A 26,535-nucleotide genomic window follows, 5' to 3' on the forward strand; every position below is an offset into this window, starting at 1 on the left:
AACACTAATGCTGCTGGACTCCAGAAGCCATTTAGAAGATTATGCAACTCACACACACGACACAGCCATCTGAGTAATACCAGAACAAACGTGTCCTGTCAGAAGCATTATGAGACGAGGACGACAATCACGAGCGGACGCACCACACCTAATGCATGTGACTGAACATATGGAAAACATCATGACTCGAGTAATCCTGCAAACACAAACAATGTTCCGCTTCCAGTTTCTATGCATTTAAAAGCAGAAACTAATTATTCACACAAGATCCTCTGAAACTGGGAAACACCAGCACACAGGCCTTCATTTCCCAGTGCGAGTGCTTTCAGTTCAAACCAAACTCTTAAACCCCGTTCACACCGCCAGTCTCGGTACTGCGAAGTCTATTATATATAAAGAAATACACACATATTTACAGGTGAAACTCAAAAAATGTGAAAATCGTACAAAAGTTCATTTATTTCATTAATTCAACTTAAAAGGTGAAACTAATAGGGCTGTAAACGATTAATCGCGATTAATCGAATCCAAAATAAAAGTTTGTGTTTACATAATATATGTGTGTGTATTGTCTATAATTATTTTGTATATATAAATACACACACATGTATATATTTAAGAAAAATGTGTTATTTATATAATATAAATCATATAAAAATATATATGCAGTATATAAATGCAAATATTTCTCAAATATATACATGTATGTGTGCATTTATATATACAAAATAATTCTACACAGTACACACACATATATTATGTAAACAAACTTTTATTTTGGATTCGATTAATCGCAATTAATCGTTTAGAGCCATTATATAGACTCATTACATGCAAAGTGAGATATTTCAAGCCTTTATTTGTTATAATTTTGACGATTATGGTTTACAGCTTATGAAAACCCCAAATTCAAAATGAGAATATTGTGAAAAGGTTTGCATAAGCCGTAAGCCATGATCATCAAAATTATAACAAATAAAGGCTTGAAATATCTCACTTTGCATGTAATGAGTCTATATAATATATTAATTTCACCTTTTAAGTTGAATTACTGAAATAAATGAACTTTTGCACCATATTATAATTTTTCGAGTGTCACCTGTATAACAATGTGTATTTATATACGGTATACACACACACAGAGAGAGAAATATATACACACACACAAACTTTTATGTTAGATGCAATTAATTGCTTTTACAGCTCTACAAAGGTGTAATAAAAGATTAAATAATAGTATTATTCCATTGCCTGAGTCAGATAAGCAATGACAAATTCAAACATGCAAAACTTTTGCAAAGATACAAACTCACTTCCTATTTATTTAGCATCCTCACCTTTAAACTGATATTAAACACAAACAGTGACTGTTCATCAAACTTGAGCCTGATCAGATGAAAGCTCATGTACGGTGGAAACTGCATTTAACTAGAAGGAGAAAAAATCATTATTTCTAGGCCACTTGGCTGAAAAGTTAATAGCTAAAACTCATGAGAGATTAAGATATTAGGGGCACTTGACGAAAAAAGATAAACTCAATTTTATTGAGGCAGCAGAGCACAAAGAGCCGTGAGCGAGCGAGCTGTCACATCTGCAGAGTTATAAAGCTCTTCTTCTTAATGACAGCTCTGGGTTTGTGCTCTAAAGCGCTCGACCTCGAGGATCCTGGAGACGCTGTCGCAGCCAATTACACACACACACACACACTCTAACACATTACCAACACTGACATTTACATATTTGCACTTCCTGTATGGTATTGATTTGAATCACAGATTAATGAACTGCCCGTGGGTCATGCATGTAGACCAGAGAGTGGACATCCACTAGGACACTGACAGTAATGAAGCTTCCCAGACCTCGTTCACACATTAATAAGCATCCGTGTGTCTTAATAAAGAGCCATTTAAAGGCCAGACATCAGTGGTCAGTGGTCAGCGCTCAGCGAGGACAATCCAAACCACAGGCCGGGATGATGGCAGTGAAAGAGGAACCGGTGATCAGTATCACTCGGCGTTAGTGACGCAGTGCTGTACTCCTGCCTGACACATTTACAGCTTATTCTGCCCAGGAATACAGGAAGAGAACTTGTTCATCAGTTTGTTTAATCTGAGAACCATTTTGAGCAGGTTTATCCGGTTAATAATAGCACAAAAATAAACTGGCATGGAGAAAATATTGAAGGTTCTTGTATCCTGGGGAATAGAGAGGCAGTGAAAGTGTTTGTTGTGGAGAATGTGTTGTCAAAAATATCAATATCTCGATGCTGAAATATCTGAAAAGGTCCCAAATAGAAATTTTTTTTGAAAAAAAAGTAGAAAATACCATGATTTATTGTCATTATCGCCATTCAGCCAATAAATAAATAAAATACAGATTTTTTTTTTTTGTCCATATTGCCCAGTTTAGATGTACTATCAGGTAAAAGTCTATATATTTTTTATGAAAACCAATCTCTTAACTAATGCTGTAAACTATACAGTTAGTACATTACTGTAATATCAAAGATTAAACAAACTATTCAATTACTTTTTTAACATTAAAGTTGCACATTTGTATATCAATATTTAGTGATAGAATTATGTTTCTACTACAGTTCGTTGTTGAAATGTAAACTATATTATGAAACTATACTATGAAATATAAAAATATAAACATAAAAACTTGTTTTAAGGAAGGATTTTATTTAAACATACATTAAACAAGACAACACTAACAGGTTAAGTAAAAATATTTGAAATAGGCTAGCATTTTTTATTTATTAAAATGCTCCTCTTAAGTTATTTTACGGTCAATTTTATGGTCACTGAATGGCTTTCTGAGGTAAATGTAACGTTACGTGAAATATTCAAGCTGTATTATTGACATCTTTCCGCAGTTGAAACACTGAAGTGACTACATGTGACGTGATACATTTCAGTTGTACATTTGTAAGGCAAACTGAGACTTTGTTTCATATAAAAATCAACAAAGCATATTGCGATTACTAAATTGTTCGCACAATTGTTCACACATCAACTGAAACCAGCACAGACTAAAAGATCAATCTTGTGATTTAAAAATCGATATGCAGTTCATCATATAGATTTCTTGCTTTTTAATCGATATTCATTTTGTCAAGAGACTGTAGATATCTAGTTTACTTGCTACCAAGAGCCTCAAACTCAATCTCTAAGCATCTTTAACGCCACAAACCCAGTAAATCCAGCGACTCGACAGTGGTTTCACCAGCAGCTCTTGTCATTTCTGGCCACAATACGCATCAGTGAACAGACTGTGGCCGAGCAATCTGAGACTACTGACAAACTAGAAGTGATGTTCACTGCTCGCATCTACTCATATGATCACAAAACATGGCATAATAACCGCAGGACTCATCTGTAGTGTACAGCTGTGTTCTTTACTTGGCAGAAGAACACCAGCCACATCTGCATGCATCTAATCTGCTGTCAGATAATGAGAGGACACGACTGTGGTTTTATACACACACACACACACACAGGACTCTTATCTCTGCACCAGTGGCTTCTCTCATATGATAGACTAGAGGTCATTTCCGTTTATAATCTCGTTCCTTTAAAAACAGGTTGATCATCTGTCCTGCAGTGACGGAAGGAAAGCAAACCGGCTGAGTGTGCAACTCACATTACACAACTAAGACACGACTGCATGCACAGGCATAAGGCTCACATCCATCCATGCACACACACACACACAGTAAATACAAATAAGCACTCAAACACTCACCTACATGCATGCATACACACTCAAACATGAAACAGAAAACCATGGAGGTGAGCATGTATACACACACACACACACACACACGTAACAAAGACTCAAATGCATACATTGACACTCAAACCTATGCACATGTAAATGTAGCCTACACAAGCACTAACTCACACACATAAACATACATGCATCATGATGCATGAATACACACAAACAAGCATTTAAACACGCAAACACATAAATACACTCAGAAACACACACATATGTGCATACCTCCACGCTCGCGCATACACACAATTCAGCAATGACAGCTCGTGCATAACTGTGTTGCATACCAACTGCTTAAAACTGCAAAAGCAATGTCTGTCCTTCATCAACCCTTCTCATCTATCATGTCCACATCTGTGCTTGCTCATATGAAGTTTGCAAAGACACATACGTGAGTTTAATCATCAGAGCTGCTTATAAGCTCAGTTTGTTTAGTCAGACACATGAGATGAAACGCCACGCCATCGGTGCATGTACACGAGACATATTCAAAGCTTATACGAAGGCTGTTTTTAAACATATACTCACTTATCATGCTATATGCACAGCCTCTCTCCCGCTCGCCTCGTTTATGTCTCAGTTAGTCCATTAACGCGCTGAAATATCTGAACACACGCGAGTCCTTCGCCAGTACTTTCACACACTTCAGTCTAACATGGAGCGAGTTAGGATTTCTGATTGACAGCGGCTTGGGCCAATGGCGGAAGAGCATATAAAACCCAGCCTCGCGTCCACAAATAGCAGCCAATCAAATGATCCCGGAGGCGGGGCTATACGGTTTCCACTAGCGAGGTAGACTGTGTATCTATTGTAACTACTGTTAAATGTATTCAGTAATGTGCCATGCGTAATTAATGATGGAATAGACATGTTTTGTGTCCTAAATTAGATTATATAAGTACATAAATTAATTTTAAAACAGCAAAACGCATACAAATAAGTCGAATCACAAGGGAAAATACCACTGCAGTCATACAAACAACAATACTAAGGTGATACCATGGTACCATGGTGTATCATACTATAATACTAGCCTACGGTACTGAGTCCCATGTTACTTTCACGATGTAAAATAGTGGGTTTTTTGTTTTGTTAGTGATGTTTAATTCACTTTCCACGATGTCCTACATACCATAATAGCCAATATCTGTACAATTGTTACAGGATTATCAAGGATAAGTATAATTTCTGCCCTGAAAACATTGTGGTGGTCTATTGTGCAGGGAATGGTATCAGATATTAAGACTAAGGTACTTGTGTGTGATATATAGGGTGAAGGTTGATTGGGGTTTTTTGCATTGAGATGACTGGGTAATTGTGTCCCAATCCACCTGAATTCATCCGTGTTCATGTACCATGGTAAACTGAATTTGTAATACCATTCAGGGTTGTTATTGTTAACTAAAACTAGCCCTGTGTGGAGAATAAAGTTTGCCAAGGCAACATTACTCATTTTCATTTAGATTAACTTAAACTAAAATAAATAAACATGTATAAAAATTATATGAAAACTATATTTTTTTAAACTAATAAAATTGATTACTAAATTACTAAAACTTTAAAATGAAAGAGAAAGCAGAAATATATTTAATTCTAATCAAAATATGAACTATCAATGATAATAAATAACAATAGTCCAATTTAAAACTGTTTAAAATAAGCATAAATATATCATAACTTCTATTTATATTCTATGCTGCAACAAAAACCATTCAGACACTAACTATACAAAGGGTTAATGGGTGTTTATTCAACAGGCCATTACAAAATAAAACGTAAAAAATTAAAATATGGATGAAAATGTTACAAAGTGTTCAAGATTGTTTCCCCCCTACTCTGTAGATCAATATTCATATACACTCAGATTCACATTTACAGCAGAAACAGCCCCTGAGGACTGACAGTGCTTTTAGAAACTAAACTGGCTCATTAGTGGAAAATAGCCATCAGGAAATACACAAAAGCTGAAGAGGATGTAAAATAACAAATGGGTTTTCTTCTGTATTTGTGTTCCTTAAAAGTAAAACTATTTGGTCATTTTCTGAAATGACATTTTTTTCCCTATTATGTCTATTTATATTTTTAGATCTTTAATATTTTTTAAACAACAGCAAACAGATATTATAGTCCCTCATCAGCATATAGTTCAACTTGCACTAATGCTCTTTATTAATTACTTTATTACTTACTATTACTTTATTATTTTATACTGGTCAGGTTTTATGTAGTATAATATTGTGTCCATTTCTTCATATGTGACCCTGGACCACAAAACCACATGGGTCAATTTTTTAAATTGAGATTTATACATCAATGGAAAGCTTATTTATTCAGCTTGCAGATGATGTGGTCTCTTGGGATATGACAATATTTGGCAGAGATACAAATATTGAAAATTTGGAATCTGAGGGTGCAAAAAAATCTAAACAATGAGAAAATCTCCTTTAAAGTTGTGCATTTATGTTCACGATTGTGCTGCATTCACTCACAAAAATACATGTTTTATGTATTTTATATTTCACGGTGTGATCCCGGACAGCACAGCGGCCTCATTGAGAAGATTCCCAGCCTCCTTCCTGTACTTTGGACTGGTTTCTTTTGCTCTTCGTGCCTCTCTGAGGTTTTCCTTTAGGTTGTCTAGCAGCCTTTTCTTGTCTTGGTGATTGTTATCTGTGGCTTCCACTTGTGTGTTCATGGAGTCCTCCTTCTTCAGGAGCCAATCGATCATTTCCTGCAGTTTGGTGGCCACAGATATGATGGCTTTGGTGGCTTTGCTCAGCTCTGTGATGTTGTCTTTCGTCATCTTCAGGTCGGTGGGGATCTCGGCCTCTGACCGCACCATCAGAGTGAAGTCATATCCTTTAACCTCCAGACTGATGTGGCAGTTCTCTAGTGGAGGGGAAGTGAGACGCATATTAAGAGGGTATACGCGTAAATAAAAGAAATTACAGTGAAGGATGTCACTTGGAAATTAAGAGTCAGTGTCCGGTATATATATGTATATTATGTATATACTATATTCCTATAGGAATGATGAAATAATTTCCGAACCGCTGAGTTATCTACCCTTTAACAAGACACCAAAATCATATTTACTTTATATAAAAGGAGTATTCTGAATTACTAACTACATAATTCAATGCATAATTGTACTAAAAATCTCACAAAAAAACAACAAAAACAAGAATACAATAAAAACAAGACATTTATAAATTATATAGTTAATACAATACATGAATTAGGTAAAACTGATTAAACAAAAAGTACTGTTTATATGGTACTCCGGGTACTTCATGGTATTACTGTAACCTAGTACACACAAATTACCAGTGAAATAGCATGCATCCAAAAACAGGATCCGGAATGATGAATAAAATGCAACATAAACCTTATGCGCTACTTTTATCTTTTTATGTATCATAGAGAGAATCTATTTGTAATGGTCCATTATGAATAAAGTGGTTTGTAAAATGCATGAGTTCTGGTGTGTGTGTGTGTGTGTGTGTGTGTCTCACCATGCTCCTCCTTGACTTTCTTCAGACATTGAGTCAGACTGTCATTAGTCGGGCATTTGTAGCGGTTTGCAACCGTCTGAAGCATGTTCTTCATCGTTTCGTAGTGTTCCTGCTGTTTGTTGAACGTTTCGGCAACGTCATTGAAACGCTCATCGAGGTCATTCACGCCAACATGTCGGGCAGTAAACCTGCCGGTCTTCTCATCTGAATCTGATATAAGATAGATAGATTATAGACAGACAGATAGATAGATATATGGATGGATGGATGGATGGATGGATGGATGGATGGATGGATGGATGGATGGATGGATGCATGGATGGATGTATGTATGGATGGATGGATGGATGGATGCATGGATGGATGGATGAATGCATGGATGGATGCATGGATGGATGGATGCATGGATGGATGGATGGATGGATGGATGGATGGATGCATGGATGGATGGATGGATGGATGGATGCATGGATGGATGGATGGATGCATGGATGGATGGATGCATGGATGGATGTATGTATGGATGGATGGATGGATGGATGGATGGATGGATGGATGCATGGATGGATGGATGGATGGATGGATGAATGCATGGATGGATGCATGGATGGATGGATGCATGGATGGATGGATGGATGGATGGATGGATGCATGGATGGATGGATGGATGGATGCATGGATGCATGGATGGATGGATGCATGGATGGATGGATGGATGGATGGATGGATGGATGGATGCATGGATGGATGGATGCATGGATGCATGGATGCATGGATGCATGGATGGATGGATGGATGGATGGATGGATGGATGGATGGATGGATGCATGGATGGATGGATGGATGCATGGATGGATGGATGCATGGATGGATGTATGTATGGATGGATGGATGGATGGATGGATGGATGCATGGATGGATGGATGGATGGATGGATGAATGCATGGATGGATGCATGGATGGATGGATGCATGGATGGATGGATGGATGGATGGATGGATGCATGGATGGATGGATGGATGGATGGATGCATGGATGGATGGATGGATGCATGGATGGATGGATGGATGGATGGATGGATGGATGGATGGATGCATGGATGGATGGATGCATGGATGCATGGATGCATGGATGCATGGATGGATGGATGGATGGATGGATGGATGCATGGATGGATGGATGCATGGATGGATGGATGCATGGATGGATGCATGGATGGATGGATGGATGGATGCATGGATGCATGGATGGATGGATGGATGGATGGATGTATGGATGCATGGATGTATGGATGGATGTATGGATGGATGGATGTATGGATGCATGGATGGATGGATGGATGGATGGATGGATGCATGGATGGATGGATGCATGGATGGATGGATGGATGGATGGATGGATGGATGGATGGATGGATGCATGGATGGATGTATGGATGGATGCATGGATGGATGGATGGATGGATGGATGCATGGATGGATGGATGGATGGATGGATGGATGGATGGATGGATGGATGGATGGATGGATGCATGGATGGATGGATGGATGGATGGATGGATGGATGGATGGATGCATGGATGGATGGATGGATGGATGGATGGATGGATGGATGGATGGATGGATGGATGGATGGATGGATGGATGGATGGATGGATGGATGGATAGATAGATAGATAGATAGATAGATAGATAGATAGATAGATAGATAGATAGATAGATAGATAGATAGATAGATAAAACTGACCATTCGCTGCTGGACGGGATTGTCTTGCAGATTCTGTTTGTGTTTTACTGTTTGACTGGAGCAAAGGTTCTCTCTGTAAGATATGGAAAAAATACATTAAAACAAAAAACTTAAAGAAAGACTTCTCTGATGGCATCAAGACTTTTAAATTAAGAAACCTCAGTTTCATGGAATATATTAGACAATGGACACATTATAAACTGAAGTAAATACCCCTTACAAAAAATAAGTATACTTAAGTAAAGTTCAATAGCTATATTTTTAAGTATACTTAACTTAGTAAGTATAGGCCTACTAATATCAATGTACTAGAAGTATACTTGTAAATGTACTGTTTCAATACTTGGGACTAAATTGGCTCACTTTTTAGAGCATTGGCTCACTTCGAGTACACAACTAATTCACAATACGTTTCTCATTTGTACTGCAGCTGTACTACAAGTAAACTTATATAAATAGTAAACTATAAGTATGATATTATGTTCGCTTAATCAAAACTTACAAGTAGACTTGCAGTCGGCCTAGCCTATAAAACGACCAAACTAGTAGTTTACTGAGAGTATATTGTGTGCTTTTAAATAACTAATGTGCTACAAGACAAGTGTTTGACTAGTAAACTATCGGTATACTATATTCGTTTTGCACTTGAAATATTCATTACGTGCATGACGTGCATGAACGAACAAACAAAAAGGAACAGGATGAAGAAAATCTTATAATACCTGTCGCTTATTTGTGCACATCAAAAGAAACTAAAAACAAAAACAAAACAGCTGCTTTATGAATTAATCAACCCCAATCCTCACCCAAACACCAAACATGTTCAGTAATGCCTCTCTTTACACTTAATATCATCATTTTAAGCATGTTTGTCATCATTTTTCTTGTAACATTCCTGTATTTTTTCCTTATACAATTTCTTAAATTTACAAATTTACAATATACTAGCATGTTCCTATTTGGGTTTTAATTTTTTTATAGTCTACTTGAATACATAGGCCTGGCTTTATTCTTTCCATTTTAAACATTTTTATTCTAGCTTATGCTTAATTTTTTTAATCAACAACTTTCAAAAGAGACGTGACAGCGCCCCCTACCGTATAACAGTGAACACTGATAGTGAATTCAGTCAGTGGCGGGGAAAGAGTAAAGTAGATTTGAAGTATTCATACGTGGAATAGCATACACAAAAAATCAACTACTCAGAAGTAGTGACATAGGCCTATCTGTTTTCTTTATAACTCAATAAAGTATTTAGCCTAATAGGCTACTCAATCCAACGAGTAAACACAACTACAAGCCAAGTAGCCTATAGTAGGCTATTAATAGTACTTTTAAGTTTTTATCTATATCTCGATCAAAAGATAGAGTGCAGATAGGCCAATACAATACATTTCTGTCAGTAGCTAGCCAATAGCTATAGCCTACTTAAGTGCAATCTTAGCCTATATTTCGGAGAAGTATACGTATTTATGGGAAAGGATCATATTTCTTAAAAAGTATAGACTGAAAGTAGCCTATACTTTCTTATTTTTAGTTTAAAAGAAGTAGGCCTTTACTAATAGCACACTTGAGTAAACTTATTTATCGTAAGGGACCCGTTCCTTCAGACATTATTCCATACTTTTCGTTTACTGTAATCATATTCTTGCTTAATATTTACTTTCCTCTTTCGACAAGCTCCAGATGACCTACTTTTACAGTGAATTGTTGAAAGGCTTGTGTCCTGAACTACTGGGGCGTGAAAACAGTTTGAAAAAGACAAATCTACTAGACTGATACTGAAATAGTTCATATAGTTGTATTATATAAGTAGTGTGTCTTGTATTTATGACTCTCTTGCCCCGAGTTTAATAGTTCATAACCAAATAAATATGTTTAATCCACCTGCGAAATAAAAACAGGCCTATCCATAAAATCTTACCTCGTCTCCAGCGGGAGAGGAACAGCAACATCCCATGTTCAGTGCGCAGGAGTTTTCATTCCCATAAAAACGCTTAAAATGAAAGTTGTGCGTTCGCCGTGACGTCCCAGTCATGTGATCCACACACGCCGGACAGGTGCGTTAACTCACCTGCGGGAAAAAGCCTATTGAAATGCGTGTAAATGTTTCTCGTTTTCTTTCTCCTCGTCAGTCTGGTTTTATTTAGCACACACACACACACACACACACACACACACACACACACACACACACACACACACACACACACACACACACACACACACACACACACACACACACACACACACACACACACACACACACACACACACACACACATCAGTCATAGCAAAATATACAATCTTTCCAAACTCGTTTAACCACAGAGAGATTCTTATAACATGACACACGTCGTGCTACAAGTTTTCATTTAAAGTAATTTAAGTTTGTACAGACAAATAAAAAGTGCTTTAAATCATAAAAATGCAATGTAAAAACAACGGAATTATATTAAGAAAATAATACAGTAGGCTAATGATAATATTTTCCCCATGAGAGCATTATAATATTTCTTTAATACTGTGAAATGGCAGTTCTCCACAACAGCCTCTAGGGGTCGCCATCGACTTACTTATAATAGGCTCTGCTTTCTTTCTTTTTTATTGTATATCATACTTTATGGATTTTTATCTTTAATTCATCTTGTTGTTTACTTTCTTAGGTGTCTGCATTGAATTATAATTATGTGCTTTTTCCCCCTTTAAACAAAAAAACAAAAACGGTTTCATGGCCCTGAAATACAAAGTCTTTAAGTGTGCGCTAGTGATTGGAGAACAATCAAGAAGACACACTATGATAATACACAGCGCAACCTTGCTTGCTTGGTTAGCTTATTGCCCCCAAAATGCAACTAGAGACACAGTCCCCCCCAAAAAAAGCGGTCTGGTAGTTACTAGGTAGCTCACTAGAAGCTCATTTGTTGTTGTCTCTCTAGTCCTAAAGAGCGCGCGCACATGCAAGAAGCTGTGTGTGTGACACAGTCACTGGTTTGTCTTTGACTTGTGTGCCAAGTACTTGAAAACACAAAAGAAAGCAGCTAAACAAAGCTTAAGCAGCTGTTGGTAATTTGCTTCTTTATGTGCCGCTACCTGCTGTGAAATGGCGCGCTGCGCGGGTGGGCCGCGCGCACTGTGATTTCCCGCGCACATTGCGCCGGTACCGTATCATTTCGCTGTCATCCGTGCGCGCGTTTGCTGAGCGCATAAGTGAAGGTTTGCGGAATAAAGCAGTATTGATGGGGGACGTCTCCGGATGCAGGTGTTTGTGCTGACAAAGCGCTTCACTAGATACTAATTGAGCAGAAAACATGAGGGGGGGAGAATGAGACGTGCATTATCTGTGGGCGAAGAGGCACGCGCATCCAACCACAGCAATCACACGTCAAATACAACAATACCGCGCAGGATTACACGAGGCTTAGCTTCCAACGACTTTATTAATCATTTCATTCATTTACAACATGAAAACGGGCTTCCTGCACACACGATAAAAGAGACTATGCAAATACAAAGCAAAAGTATGATCAAAATATAGGCTATACAAATAAAAACTAAATAAAAAATAGATTTAAAACTATAACAAAAAGAGATTTAAATAAAAAAATAAAAAATGCAACTATAGGCTACAGCATTATAGTGAGTATAATGCGTAATAATGTTATGTAATAGAAACCAGTGTTGGGGAAAGTTAATACCAGTATTTGTGTGTTAACAATTGAGAAAAACTATTACAGCATTATAATATTTAAAAGCACATTTACTTTTAAAAGTGACATACACACAAGCACAAAAGTTATATTTTTGGCAAATATAAAGGCTCTTTATTCATCAAAGAATGAATAAGCCTCAGGCTGAAGGAAATGCAAGTCCACACCTGTACAGCAGAGGGCGCTACTCAAGCAAACCTTTCCGCTCTGCTGCCATTCTGGACCACAGAAGAATAGCATGAGAAGAAAACACTCAACACACATAATAATAAAAAAAGAAACACAAATGTGATGTTTAACTAAAGTTATTTTACTTAATTGGATCATTAACTGTCAGCAGCAAATACATTGGTCAATAAAGTGAGATTAAAAACATAAAGTAGGTATTTATTTATTTTATTTATTGCAATTATGTATTTTAACTATTGCAGGTTTGTGAATATTCTGATTTAGCATTTCACTGTTTTATTAATTTTGAGGAATATTGAAGTGAGACGAGTAAATACATGCAGCGCACACAACGCCTCTGCACTTATAAAACAAAGTAACTTGCATGACTTATTTGAAAAAGTACATTTAAAAGGAATGCATTACTTTAGTTACTTGAAAAAAGTAATCTGATTACGTAGCTAACTTGCATTACACACTGATAGGAACCAAAAATATATACATAAATATAACATTTTGCCGTGCACAAGGATGATCATATTTTGAGGTCCATGGCATCTAAAAGATTGAAAACCCCTAGGTTTAGGGGGTTTGATCCTATAGGGATCCGATAGGGTTTGATGCTATCTCATTTTTGGCTCAAACTAGTGAGCCAAAAACAAAAAAAGTCACCAACGCCAGTGAACATCATCAGAGAAGTTATTTTGATTAAAGTTTATGAGGACACATTATTTAAAAATAAGAAAAAGATGTGCATGGATAAATATGTTTATAATGAATACCACAATAGCTATGATAAATATTGTCAATTTTGATTTTTATGACTTTAAGAACATAATGATTTGGTATATGGGTGTCTGTAGATTTCCAAATTGTTTGGCCATCATGACCATCTATAGATATGCATAAGAATATTTGGGCATCATAACAGTGAGCTAAAAATGTTGAATTTTCATTATCCTATTAGCGTTTAGTAACTGTTTTCTAAACAGTTAAGAAAGTTTTAGGATGGTGTGTTTGATCAAGGTTGGAGGAGCTAAATATAAATGGTCAGACTTGAGACGCTGATATCATGATATATACATATATTCTGTCAGACTAGTTTTCTGGCTCTCTGGATCGATGTTTAATAGAGTAATATCTTCAAAAGTCATTTAAAGGTCTATTTAGATGCAGTTATAGTTGCAATATGCACTTTATGTGTATTCATAGCCCACGGCACAGGCACACACGCTGTGTGTGTCCACATGAGGCATTTCCCGCGAAACTGCAAAGCGCCGCATTCTGGACTGTTCCATTCAGGACGCAGGCGCGGTCGCGGGGGGATGCGGTAGCGTTAACTCTCACAACGACGGTAATAACGGACACTTATTTGTTTAATAAACTATATTACATGTTGCGTTTTAACTATATTATACATATTCTGTCACTAAATCTATCTCAAAGTGAACTCCTGGCATCTTTAGTGATGGACACAACATATAGTCTCCCCCCCCGTTTCCTCAAGGCCTCCTCTCCGCTCGTGTTGTTTTTTAAACCATTCATTCATTAAAGAGTTTTTATCACACACACACATACACACACTGATAAGCACGAAAAATCACTTTATTTAAAATGATCAAAACCCGCAACGCGACATTGAAGGTAAGAGGGAAGGAATTGTTTCCTTTAAAAAATGTGCTTCTAATCTTATTGACAAACAGCGACGATAACAAAAGTTGAGTAACTGCATTGCACACAGATGGTACAGCTAACGATACATGCAGAAAGCTAGTAGCAATGCTCATCGTTTTAAAGCATAAACATAATGCATATTAACAGAGTCAGACCATCAACAAATGTAGTAAAAACTGTGATTTAACTGATGTTATTGTTGATGTTTATGCATTGCATGCGCTGATCACTAAAAAAATAAACTTTACATTCCTTATGGCCTATTTTATTTTACATTTATATATATAATTTTGGTTTGCATTAAGTTAATATAATAATAATAAGAATGATGATGATGATAATAAAGGCCAAATATCATATTATTAAAAATGATAATGATAATAATTAAGGCCAAAGATCATATGAATAACAATGATCAAAGTGATTACATTCTTATTTGATGCATTATTATTGTTAATAATAATATATTGTAAAATTAGCAGCAATAATTAATCTTTTTCTTTTTCTTCTTTGACATTATTGTTATGCGAAATAATAATAAATAATAATATTAATTTTCATTATTTAATGTTTGTTTCAGTTGAAGCGGCTGGATATCACGGACCTGTCGGAGGACAACAGAGACCGCATCCAATCCAAGGGATCCTGGAAGAAGGTTAGTATCTTCTACACAAATTATGGGGACCCTGGAACTAATTTGCAGGGAGATTTTTGCTTTATGAGAGCATTATTTATTTCTCTAATGGTATATATATGAAAAAGCACAGAGTTTGCTGTTCATTGATGTCAAACATTGAAATTAAACCCCAATACCTGAACAATTATTACTGTAACTTGATGAAATCAGCTGCAAATACTGAAGTAACAGTGTATTTGTGTGCCTCAAATCTGACAGCAACAGAGCCACAAACCCTGAAAATAAATGCTGGACTGGTCTAGACCAAGATATAATGCTAGAAGAAAACCAATGCGTTTCAAATATATGTGCCCTGGTTCTTTTCTCGTCCTGATGATCTTAGTTTTCCAAGATTCGATTGTACAAATGGTCCGGGGAATTGAGTTGTTGTGATTCACACAAGCAGACAAACACAATAAACCGCTGTGGGTCTCCAGACACCCTCCATCTGTTGTGAGGAAACCCTCGGGTTTACTTTACCTCGCACAAACAGTGCCTTGAAATCCGATAATAATGTCCGATAATGCGAATCCCACATCATCATGTGTGTTCACGTCTCGTCTGATTTAGGTCAAATTCTCATTCATTTGCATTTTTGCATTTGTATTATAAATGTAAATATCCTAGAGAAAATGGCAGGTCTCCTTCCTGCTGTTAATCTCGTATGATTTGGCAGTAGCAGCAAAACAGCTCTATTAATAATTGAGTTGTTTTTCGCACAATCCAGGAATAATAATGTGTTCTGTCACGCTCTCATCGCAGGATGTTTGCTTCAGGTCCAAAAACATCTCGGATGAGCTGGCGCAGGCCTTCATGGACACGGACAGCGAGGGGGAGTTCCAGGGTTTCTCCAGGGAAGAGTGTGATTGGAGAAAACCAGTGGTAATCCTGAATCTTTGCTTCTTCTCTTTAAACATTAAAGGGATGGTTCGGAGTAAAATCAACCTAGTGTCCTTTGCACCATGACCTCGAACTATAGTTGTTTTTGGCGGCCTGTTTTAATTTTAGTTTTAGTCTAGTCTTTGTGTCAAGCTGTCATTTTAGTTTTTATTAGTTTTAGTCACATTCATACTCTTTTTAGTCTAGTCTAGTTTTAGTCGACGAAAAGTCTGAGCATTTTAGTCTAGTTTTAGTCGACGAAAACTAATGACATTTAGTCTAATTTTAGTCAATGAAAATAGTATTTTAGTCTCTTTTTAGTAATGCAATGCAGTTCTATTTAACCCAGTCAATATAGTATAAGTAGACTAGCCTTCGTAGTAATGTAGACGAAACAAATTTTGTTTTAGCCAAACTCATTTCAAACAATGTTATCTTATTATATTGTTACCTTATAGACTAGACACGGAAAACGCTCTGATTTGAATTTACAACATAGGCCCTATTTATTTTACAAAGAATATAGCCTATAGACACATAAATGTCCCTTTCTCTAACTCACCGCAGCGGCATCTTCTAAATCAGGGGTCGGGAACCTTTTTTTGACCAAAGAGCCATTTTTTTTTTGGGTTAATGCACTTTCCAAAAGAGCCACAGTAAAAAAGAGAGTAATATTATTATTAAAGATGTGCTTTTTTCTCATTAAAATTAAACAGTAGGCTAATAATTAGGTCCATAGACAACTAAAAACAAACAAATATTCAGCAAACAATAAATAAGTTGCTAAATATAATTAATTGGGCATGGCTTTCACTGTGAGGTTGAGTTACCAACTGATGACTTTTGAGCATTTTTTTAAATATATTTCTGTGTTTATTTGGCCGTTTAGGCGCGCAACCGAAGACCTACTATGCGTGTGCGTGTTGCGCTTGAAGCGCGCGCAGCTTCCTATCCTATCAGTAGAATTCAGTTCTCTTTCGCGACTTATCGGGCTTTTAATATATATTTTCAATATAAAAAGCACATCCTGCTATTTTCTTTCTCATTCATTCATGTTTTGTTATTAATAACATTCAACAGTATGTATCGTTAACTGAGCTGCGACACGTATAGGACATAATTGTCTCTGCGGCAAAAGTGAAAGTAGCTATTACCAGCGGTTAAAATGTTTCGAAGTGTCTCTTTGCACAGCAAGGCACCCATTTCAATAAAGGATATATTAAAGGTTATATAGCCTACTTTTACATTTTCGCCGCTGTTCTAAAAGTTTTTTTTTGCCATTACCTTAAGCAAGCTGCAGCTGCTCGAATCCCAGTGCAAGGAGACTAACATTTGTCTCGTTTTGGTCAATGAAAATGAGGAGACATTTTAGCATAGTTTTTATTTTGTAAACCACTTTTAGTCTCGTTTTTATTCGTCAACAATATTGCATTATACATTTAGTTATAGTCATCGTCACATGACCAGCATTTACGCCTCGTCTCGTTTTCGTTACGTGATAAAGGTTCGTTGACGACGATATTTAGTCATAATTTTCGTTGACGAAAGCAACACTACCTCGAACATGACCCTTGGTCGAACGTTATTAAAGTTAGAGCTTATTTAGAGATATCAGTGCAGGCGCTAATGGATCCAGGTTTGTATCTGGTAAATTACCGCACTAATAATGCCCGGGATGGCACCACACTTCTACAGTACTACAAATATGTTCTGTACTCATAAAACGAGGCATTGGAAAGTGTGTAAGTACATCAGGAGTTTATGTAAATAACACTTGCCTGATGGCTTATGCTGCCGCTAACCCGGACGTCGAGGTCACTTCCGTGATTTGGGAAAATCCCATAAACACTCGCGCGATCACCCGGTGTTGCTGTTTTTTTTTTTTTTTGGTATATCCAAATTTTTTTAGTATTTTTTTTCCGAAGTGTTGACAAATTAGTGTTAACTAATAATTGTTGTAAACTGGTACTAGCAACAAAATATTAGTGTATTCCTGGAACTGGGTGTCGTTACACTACATCCTTATGCATCGCTTTCTGACAGGACTTTTACGCGCTTTTCCCAAATCACGGAAGTGACGTCGACGTCCGGGTTAGCGGTAGCATACGCCATCATCAGGCAAGTGTTATTTAAATAAACTCCTGATGTACTTACACACTTCACAATGCCTCGTTTTATGAGTACAGAACATATTTGTACAACTGTAGAAGTGTGGTTCCGGGCATTATTAGTGCGGTAATTTACCAGATACAACCTTGGATCCATTAGCGCCCGCACTAAGCCATTCGGCTGATATCTCTAAATAAGCTCTAAATAAGGAAAAAAGCTTCTGGGGGGTGTTTGTCTCGAGGTCATGGTGCAAAGGACCCTAGGTTGATTTTACTCTGAGTCTGAACCATCCCTTTAATATTCAGATATGATCCTAACAAAATCATTTCACATGCAGAGTCCGAGCTCTGATGAAGACAGCGACGACAACGGCTTTTATTCTGACGGCGAGGAACCGGCAACTAAAAAGAGGCGCAGCTCTGGACTGTGTGTCGCTTTCAAGTTTCCTGCCAAAAGAAGCCCCGCCCCTAAACGGAACACGACCAGAAAATGCAACAAAGAGGCCCCGCCCACCAGCAGGAAGCCCTCAGGGGGAAACAGGAAGCGGCATGAAGCGGAACGAACAAAAGAGCTTGTTTTATGTGAGAGTAAACGTGCTGAGAGCCAATCAAAACCCTCTGGTGACATGACCAATGTGGAGAGTCTACTGACAGATGAAGAGATGCAGATCCTGAGCAAAAGGGCCAAAAACATTCAGGAAAATAAAGCAATGGTATTCATTTATAATATTATTTAAAATATTTTTTTGTAAATATTATAATAATTCAAAACATTTGAATATATATATATATATATGTTTTGAATTAATATTACAATACAATATACATTTTAAAACAAAATAAATTAAAAAAGAAAATATTATTATATTAAATATTATGTATATGTGACAATATTTAATACATATTTTCTTTTTAAATGAATTTTGTTTTAAAATGTATATATTTTTTATTGTAATATTACACACATATATGTGTGTATATATATGTGTGTGTATATATATATATATATATATATATATATATATATATATATATATATATATATATATATTAGTTTTGAATGAATAATAAAATAAACATTTTGAAATAAAATTTTTTTTTAATAATAAAATTAATTTTAAAAGAAAATACAAATATATTTGTAGCAAAATATCTAATAATTTTAAATAAATAATTTAATGAATTAATAATTAAATTAATTCATAATAGTATTATCATATTGTTGCTAGCAACATATTTAATCATTTTATAATAATGTTTATTTTTTTTTTATATCGTAAGTTAACTTAAAAACAATCTTTTCTTGCAGCTTGCAAAACTTTTCGCAGACTTGAGTTCTTTGCCTGAACTTCCTTCTAAAACGACACCGACAGTAAGAGCCGTGATCTCCTGCACCAACACACACCGCACAGAATATACTCGAGAATGCTTTAAAATGACTTTCTCTCTGCCAGTGCGATTACAAAATGTGTTTTTTTGTTAATGATTGATTTCCTTTGCCCTAAATAGAAGAAAAAGAAGTCATCCACCCCGAAGCGCAGTTTCTCAGAGGTTCAGAGCGAGCGCCGGAACCCGGGCCGCAAGGCGAGACCCCCGGAGCATTTTGGGATTGAGGTGGAGGACAAGCCGGCTCCTCAGAAGAGACAGATCGGCCAAATCGACATCAAGCGCCTGATGGAGGCAAGAAACAGACACACATCATCTAATAATAGCACCATAACAATCATAATATTTCTTTCTTTTAAAGTGCCCCATTATGCTTTTTCGAATGCAGTGTGTAATAGAGCTGTTAGTGAATTTAAAATATCTGCACAGTTTTAACGATCAAAGTGCACGACAAATAAAAGTATTGTCTCCTAAAAGAAAGAAGCGATTCTGAGCTGTTGAAACGAGTCGACATGTTAAGAAGACGCTGTTTTCTGGGCTGTGAATCCACTTTGCTGCACTTCAAAAAAACAATGAGACTCGTGCTGGAAATGATACGGAAAAAAACCGACGCCATCGTTACTGTTCGTATCACTGTGTATCAAGTGCTGAGGAAGATCCGGAGCTGAGATTCAGTTTCTGACACGCTCTGTAATTGGTCGACCAATCACAACAGACTGGGCCGTCTGACCAATCAGAGCAGAATAGAAAGGCGTGATTCAGAGAGACTAGTGTAATGTATATTACGAGAAAATGAAAGCGGTTTTAACCCATGTAAACCTATTGTAGGAGACTCCAAAACAAAATTAGGAACCTTTAAAGGGGTGATGGACTGAGAAATCAAATTTTCCTTGAGCTTTTGACATATAAGAGGTCATCATATCAAACTATAAGGATATCCTGTAAGTTTCAGAACTGACATCTTCCTTGTTAGTCCAATAGAAGCTTTTATTGACACCAGGCCCAGCGAACGGCAGGTTTTTCAAAGTGGGGATCTCTGACGTCACAGGGTATCAAACCCCGCCTCCGCAGAAGAAGATCGACGCCTACTTCAACACCGCCTGTTTAGCCCCGCCCACCGATTCACGCATTACATGGAACTCATTATAATATGCAAAACTGTTATCCAATCATAGCAGTGGGTGTCTTCAATGCGGCACGCCCATTAAAAACCAGCGTTTCAGGAGCTAGGCTCAAAACCAGGCTAGAAAATATTCTATTACTTATTCAGTTTGATGTTTTTGAATGTAAAAACCAAGCGAACGTCATAAGCAGACAACAATATAAAAAAATGTAAAAAGCCAGTTCATGACCCCTTGAAATAAGCATAATAGGGGCACTTTTGAAGAAATTATTATTACTAATATTTGTATGTATTATTTCTTCCATTAAATCTATTATGTATCAGTAGTATCTTATTTTATTAAGGTAAAACATTAAAGATACATTTTGTATTATATTAGTATTTTTGGTGCAGTGTGATTCCCTGAATCCCCATGAACGTCCCCCACAGTCGTCTTGAGTGTTTGTGAAGTCTTGTTTATTGTTTTCAGGTGAAGGACGGTCTGGGAGACGTGCGGCCCAAGCAGAAGAAGCGGCGCTCTCGCGAGTCCATCCGTATGCCGGACGACATCACCGAAGAAGAGCTGGAGAACGTGGCCGATCGCGCCAAAGACAAAATCCTCGATAAAGACAATGTGAGTGTCGCCCTGTTCCTTTGTCACGTCTGTTTCTGATGCATTGAAGGATTAGTTCACTTTAAAAAAAACTTTTGATGATAATTTACTCACCCCGATGTCATCCAAGATGTCCATGTCTTTCTTTCTTCAGTCGAAAAGAAATGAAGGTTTTTGATGAAAACATTTCTCCATATAATGGACTTCACTGGCGACCAAACGGTTCAAGGTCCAGATGACAGTGTCAGCGCCACTTCAACGGGCTTTAAACGACACCAGACGACGAATACGGGTCTTATCTAGCGAAACGCTCGGTCATTTCAAAAATAAATAAAAAAGTTGAAGTTTTATAAGCACAAATGCTCGCCTTGCTCTGTTCTGTGATGCGCGTTCGTGACGTCATGTAATACGCGATTACGTTGTAAAGGTCACGCTTCACAGAGTCAATGTTTACAAATGTGCGGAAGGAGGACCATACACACATATTCAAATGTCTTTGTGTCAGTTTATCGTTTAAAATGCCCATTGCGTGTGCGTATCCTGGGTGTTGGAATATTAAAAAGCCTAAAAGAAAATGTTCGTCAGGACAGAAATGTGACCTTTACAACGTAATTGCGTATTACATGACGTCACGAACGCGCATCACAGAACAGAGCAAGGCGAGCATTTGTGCTTATAAAACTTAAACTTTTTATTTATTTTTTAATTGATAAGACCCGTATTCATCGTCTGGTATCGTTTAAAGCCCGTTGAAGCGGCACTGACACTGTCATTTGGACCTTGAACCGTTTGGTCGCCAGTGAAGTCCATTATATGGAGAAATGTGTTCATCAAAAACCTTCATTTCTTTTTCGACTGAAGAAAGAAAGACATGGACATCTTGGATGACATCGGGGTGAGTAAATTATCATCAAAAGTTTTTTTTAAAGTGAACTAATCCTTTAATGTGACTCGTGCGTTCTCAGGGTAGCACGTGTCACCAGTGCCGTCAGAAGACCCTCGACACCAAGACAGAATGCAGGGGCATGTACTGCCTGGGGGTCAAAGGTCAGTTCTGCGGCCCCTGCTTACGAAACCGCTACGGAGAAGACGTCCGCAAGGCTCTGCTGGATCCTGTAAGTCCTTTGAACCAAGATATTACAAATAATACTAAAAAGATTTATGCACGCACTTTCTGTATAAAATTTAAAATTCGAGATAATACTCTTGGTAACAGAAGGTGAAACTATGGAATAATTAACCCATTTGGAAAACATTACAACACAAACGGCAGTATGAAACTAGACGTGTCTGATGATGATGATGATGATGATGAGCTTGTGTTTCCTGCAGTCGTGGGAGTGTCCCATCTGTCGAGGAGTGTGTAACTGCAGTCTGTGCAGGAAGCGTGACGGACGCTGCGCCACCGGGGCTCTCACCAGACTAGCCAAATTCTACGGACACGACAACGTCAAGGAGTACTTGGAGAGGTTCGTTTTTTTTTTTCACACAGATCCACAGACTTATTACACATATTGTAAGCAGGGCGTGACATTACCTTTTTGCTCACCAGCCACTGTGGCTAGTGGTTTTACAAAGTTACTAGCCACTCAGCATTTTCACTGGCCACAATTTTGACATGGGTAACATGGGGGAAAAACGATATAAACAGGGGTGCACAAAACTGGTACGCAGGTACGCATGCGCGACAAAAATCAGGAATGCGTAATGCCACTTGTGTTACTACGCGCCTTTGCGTACTTTAAGGGTAACTGTCGCCAAAATGCAGCATAGGCAGTGTTCATTTAATTTTTTCACGTTTTAAATGACGACCACGTCAACGAATAAAAACTAGACGGAAATTAGGGAGGGACGATTGGGGAAGAGATCCAGTCAGAACTGATTTGCGTTTGTGGTAGATGCGCACATTTGAATTGTAACGTGCTGATCTACCCGGCGCACACGAGTTGGCATGCGCTTGATGCATGTCTCAAATCGTTAAAAAACGTCTTGGATAAAGAAAAGAGCAGACATGGATAGATCTGAATAAGAGAGACGACGCGAAAGAGAGCTTTATTCGGTATGCTTTTCTGTGCGAACACACACACATACGCGACCCGAAGCGTGCAGTCCTGCACATAGACAGCGCGCAAGGACTGAATTGAGCTCTCTTTCGCATCTGAATGGACAAATACACACAACATTATGTCTAAATGTCAGTTTTGGAGAGCATTCACGTAAACACAGTCGGTTATGTCTTTACAGAACGTACAGTGCATCAGTGCAATTGGATCTGCATTCTGCACACTCGGTCTTAAAGTGACAGTGCGTAATAAACCTAATGCCTTCTGTACACTTAATATTGATCAAATAACAAAATAAAAAGAGAAAATTCACTGCTGTTTAATATCTTTAATAAGGATTCATTATATTTAATTTATACAAATAAATATATCTGAACAATCAAATAATACTTTAAATAAATCTTTTCCAAAGGTGTTTTCTATCATTTTAGGTAGTTTTTTCCCCCCACGCTGATGTAAATTTAAGTATTAGTTTTTTTTAATTAGTTTGGTTTTAGTTAGTTATTTTATGCTATAAAAACGGGAATGTGACGTCATGATTGACAGCTGTGGCTACGCTACATTATGGGGTGAGTACCAAACACCATCTCCTGGTACTCACCTGAGTAACTCACTGAAAAAGTTATGTGCACCCCTGGATATAAAGATATATTTAATATTATCTCATAATTTGGCAACAGGAATATTAGGCAACTGTCACTTTAAGACCCGCCGCACAGATCCATTACACTGTTACACGTGCGTTTTCTTTCTCAACTGTTTACTTTCACTTAAAACATGATTGACTGTGTTTACGTGAATACTCGCCATTTTTACATTATTTTGTGTGTATTTGACTGTTAAGTGCAATAAGCAGCAAAAAAGAACTGAATTTAGTGCTGAGAGGCGACTTTATGTGCCGCACTTTGGGTGTTTGAGCACAAAATCTGCAGGAATGAGTAAAATTAAACATGTATGGCTGAAATAAACCAATATTTCCTCTTGCCAATGTGCAGCGTTTACAGGGTGAGTGAGTGGACTAATTTGCATATTCATGATCCGCGTATACTAAATGAGGCAAGGGTGTAGAGTTGCATTCAAGCTATTTTAAAGCATGAAAAAATATTTCAAATATTTAACTAAACATTTCTTTAGATCATTAAAATAATTTGGATCATTGTGATTATCAAAGATAAAATGATTGACTTCAGGGGGACTTAAAGATTATATTTCAACAATTTAACAACACATTTGCATGTTCACAGTTCTTTGATGTTGATTAAAGGTCACATGACATGCAGGTAAACAAATAAAATATTTTTTTTTATAGTAGTATTTTTTATTAAATGCATATTTATTATACATTTTAGATATTTTACATTTTTCTGAATTAATTGGCTTTTCGTCAACTTACAAACCACCCTCATAATAATAATTAAAAATCAAGTGCCATCCTACATGTTTTAATAAAAATGTATTTATACATTTTTAGACCTTTACATTTTACTTTTGTAAATAATCATTAGCTAATATTATTATGCATGTATGTACATATATATAATGAATATCCTGTTTCACTTTGAGACCGTTCACATTGCAGAAGTCAAATGTGAATGCAGTTTCAAACTGATTTCATGGTGGTTTGATCATTATTTTCCTCTATACACCAGCATTAGTCTGTGTCGCTCCATATCTAGATAACAGTGATAACAGTAGATGGCAGATAACAGTGATAACAGTAGATAACAGATAACAGTGATAACAGTAGATGGCAGATAACAGTAGATAACAGATAACAGTGATAACAGTAGATGTCAGATAACAGTGATAACAGTAGATAACAGATAACAGTGATAACAGTAGATAACAGATAACAGTAGATAACAGATAACAGTGATAACAGATAACAGTGATAACAGTAGATAACAGATAACAGTGATAACAGTAGATAACAGATAACAGTGATAACAGTAGATGTCAGATAACAGTGATAACAGTAGATAACAGATAACAGTGATAACAGTAGATGTCAGATAACAGTAGATAACAGATAACAGTGATAACAGTAGATGTCAGATAACAGTAGATAACAGATAACAGTGATAACAGTAGATGTCAGATAACAGTAGATAACAGATAACAGTGATAACAGTAGATGGCAGATAACAGTAGATAACAGATAACAGTGATAACAGTAGATGGCAGATAACAGTAGATAACAGATAACAGTGATAACAGTGATAACAGTAGATGTCAGATAACAGTGATAACAGTAGATAACAGATAACAGTGATAACAGTAGATAACAGATAACAGTGATAACAGTAGATAACAGATAACAGTGATAACAGTAGATAACAGATAACAGTGATAACAGTAGATAACAGATAACAGTGATAACAGTAGATGGCAGATAACAGTGTCAGTGAGTCTGAAGGATTTTAATGTTGCTCCGTGTTTTTGCTTGAAGTCTACAGAAGGACATCGAGTGAAGCGGGATCGTCTGGCCTCCGTGTGAACGAGACGCTCCGGGTTGGAATCTACTCCACGTTTTACTCCTGACACTTTTAAAGTTTAGCATGGAAACACTGACACCATGTTCAACACGGATATGCAAATCAGGAGTTTATCTTATACTTCACGATGTTATACTGAGCTTTTTCTGATTTTATTTTTGATTTTATGAATCACACTGTCCTCTTGCATATTAAACGGATATCATAAAAGCTTGTAACATTACTGAACGTTCTCTTATTTGCACAATTTCTCTCTGAAAACTTTTTGGAAATTAGTTTTAATAAAGGTCCCTTTATTTCACATTTTACATGGTCTTTTTCATGTTGTGAAATTAAGTATTTCAGTTTTTGAAACAAATTTTATGATGTTTAATGATGATAGAGTTAGAAGATATGAGACCTATTTTAATGTTGGCACAAACTACAGTGCCTAGAATAAGTGAACGCAGCCATGCTAAAGTTGCCTAAAAAGAGGAATAAAAAATCATCTTTTGGAAATTGATCTTAATGCCTTAATTAAAAAAATGAGGAAAACTCCAACCTTTAAGGACACCAATCTTCTATATATATATAAAACATATTCCTGTCTCTTTGGTTTAGTTCAATTTTATATTTGC

At 36.8% G+C, this 26,535-nt stretch overlaps 3 protein-coding genes across 5 annotated transcripts in view; 1 reads left to right on the top strand and 2 right to left on the bottom strand.

The window, feature by feature from the left end:
* Positions 1-4,469, bottom strand: part of hycc1 (hyccin PI4KA lipid kinase complex subunit 1) — a 44,971-nt gene extending 40,502 nt beyond the window's left edge. Inside the window, exon 1 of the mRNA XM_079591087.1 lies at positions 4,312-4,469. The gene's annotated coding sequence lies outside the window, so the exon portion shown is untranslated. The remainder of the gene's footprint in view (positions 1-4,311) is intronic.
* On the top strand, positions 44-26,477 carry cdca7b (cell division cycle associated 7b). 3 transcript variants are annotated; one of them, XM_079591091.1, is made up of 10 exons: positions 44-190; positions 15,177-15,251; positions 16,035-16,154; positions 18,598-18,972; positions 19,569-19,631; positions 19,769-19,939; positions 21,238-21,381; positions 22,326-22,475; positions 22,693-22,829; positions 25,873-26,225. In XM_079591091.1, the coding sequence occupies exons 1-10, from the start codon at positions 110-112 to the stop codon at positions 25,892-25,894; spliced, it is 1,338 nt and encodes a 445-aa protein (XP_079447217.1). In that variant the 5' UTR covers positions 44-109; the 3' UTR covers positions 25,895-26,225. The 3 variants fall into 3 exon arrangements, with proteins under 3 accessions (XP_079447217.1, XP_079447216.1, XP_079447218.1); XM_079591090.1 differs by lacking the exon at positions 44-190 and adding an exon at positions 13,946-14,276; XM_079591092.1 differs by lacking the exon at positions 44-190 and adding an exon at positions 14,432-14,566 and having other exon boundaries at positions 25,873-26,477.
* On the bottom strand, positions 5,514-11,352 carry LOC306987098 (uncharacterized protein). The gene is made up of 4 exons (XM_079591094.1): positions 10,969-11,352; positions 9,045-9,117; positions 7,299-7,508; positions 5,514-6,672 (listed from the first exon to the last, which is right to left on the bottom strand). The coding sequence occupies exons 1-4, from the start codon at positions 11,080-11,082 to the stop codon at positions 6,302-6,304; spliced, it is 768 nt and encodes a 255-aa protein (XP_079447220.1). The 5' UTR covers positions 11,083-11,352; the 3' UTR covers positions 5,514-6,301.
* Positions 26,478-26,535: the final 58 nt, after the last annotated feature.

The sequence above is a fragment of the Phoxinus phoxinus genome (genome assembly GCF_949152265.1).
Source record: "Phoxinus phoxinus genome assembly, chromosome: 19".
NCBI classification, from domain to species: Eukaryota; Metazoa; Chordata; class Actinopteri; order Cypriniformes; family Leuciscidae; genus Phoxinus; species Phoxinus phoxinus.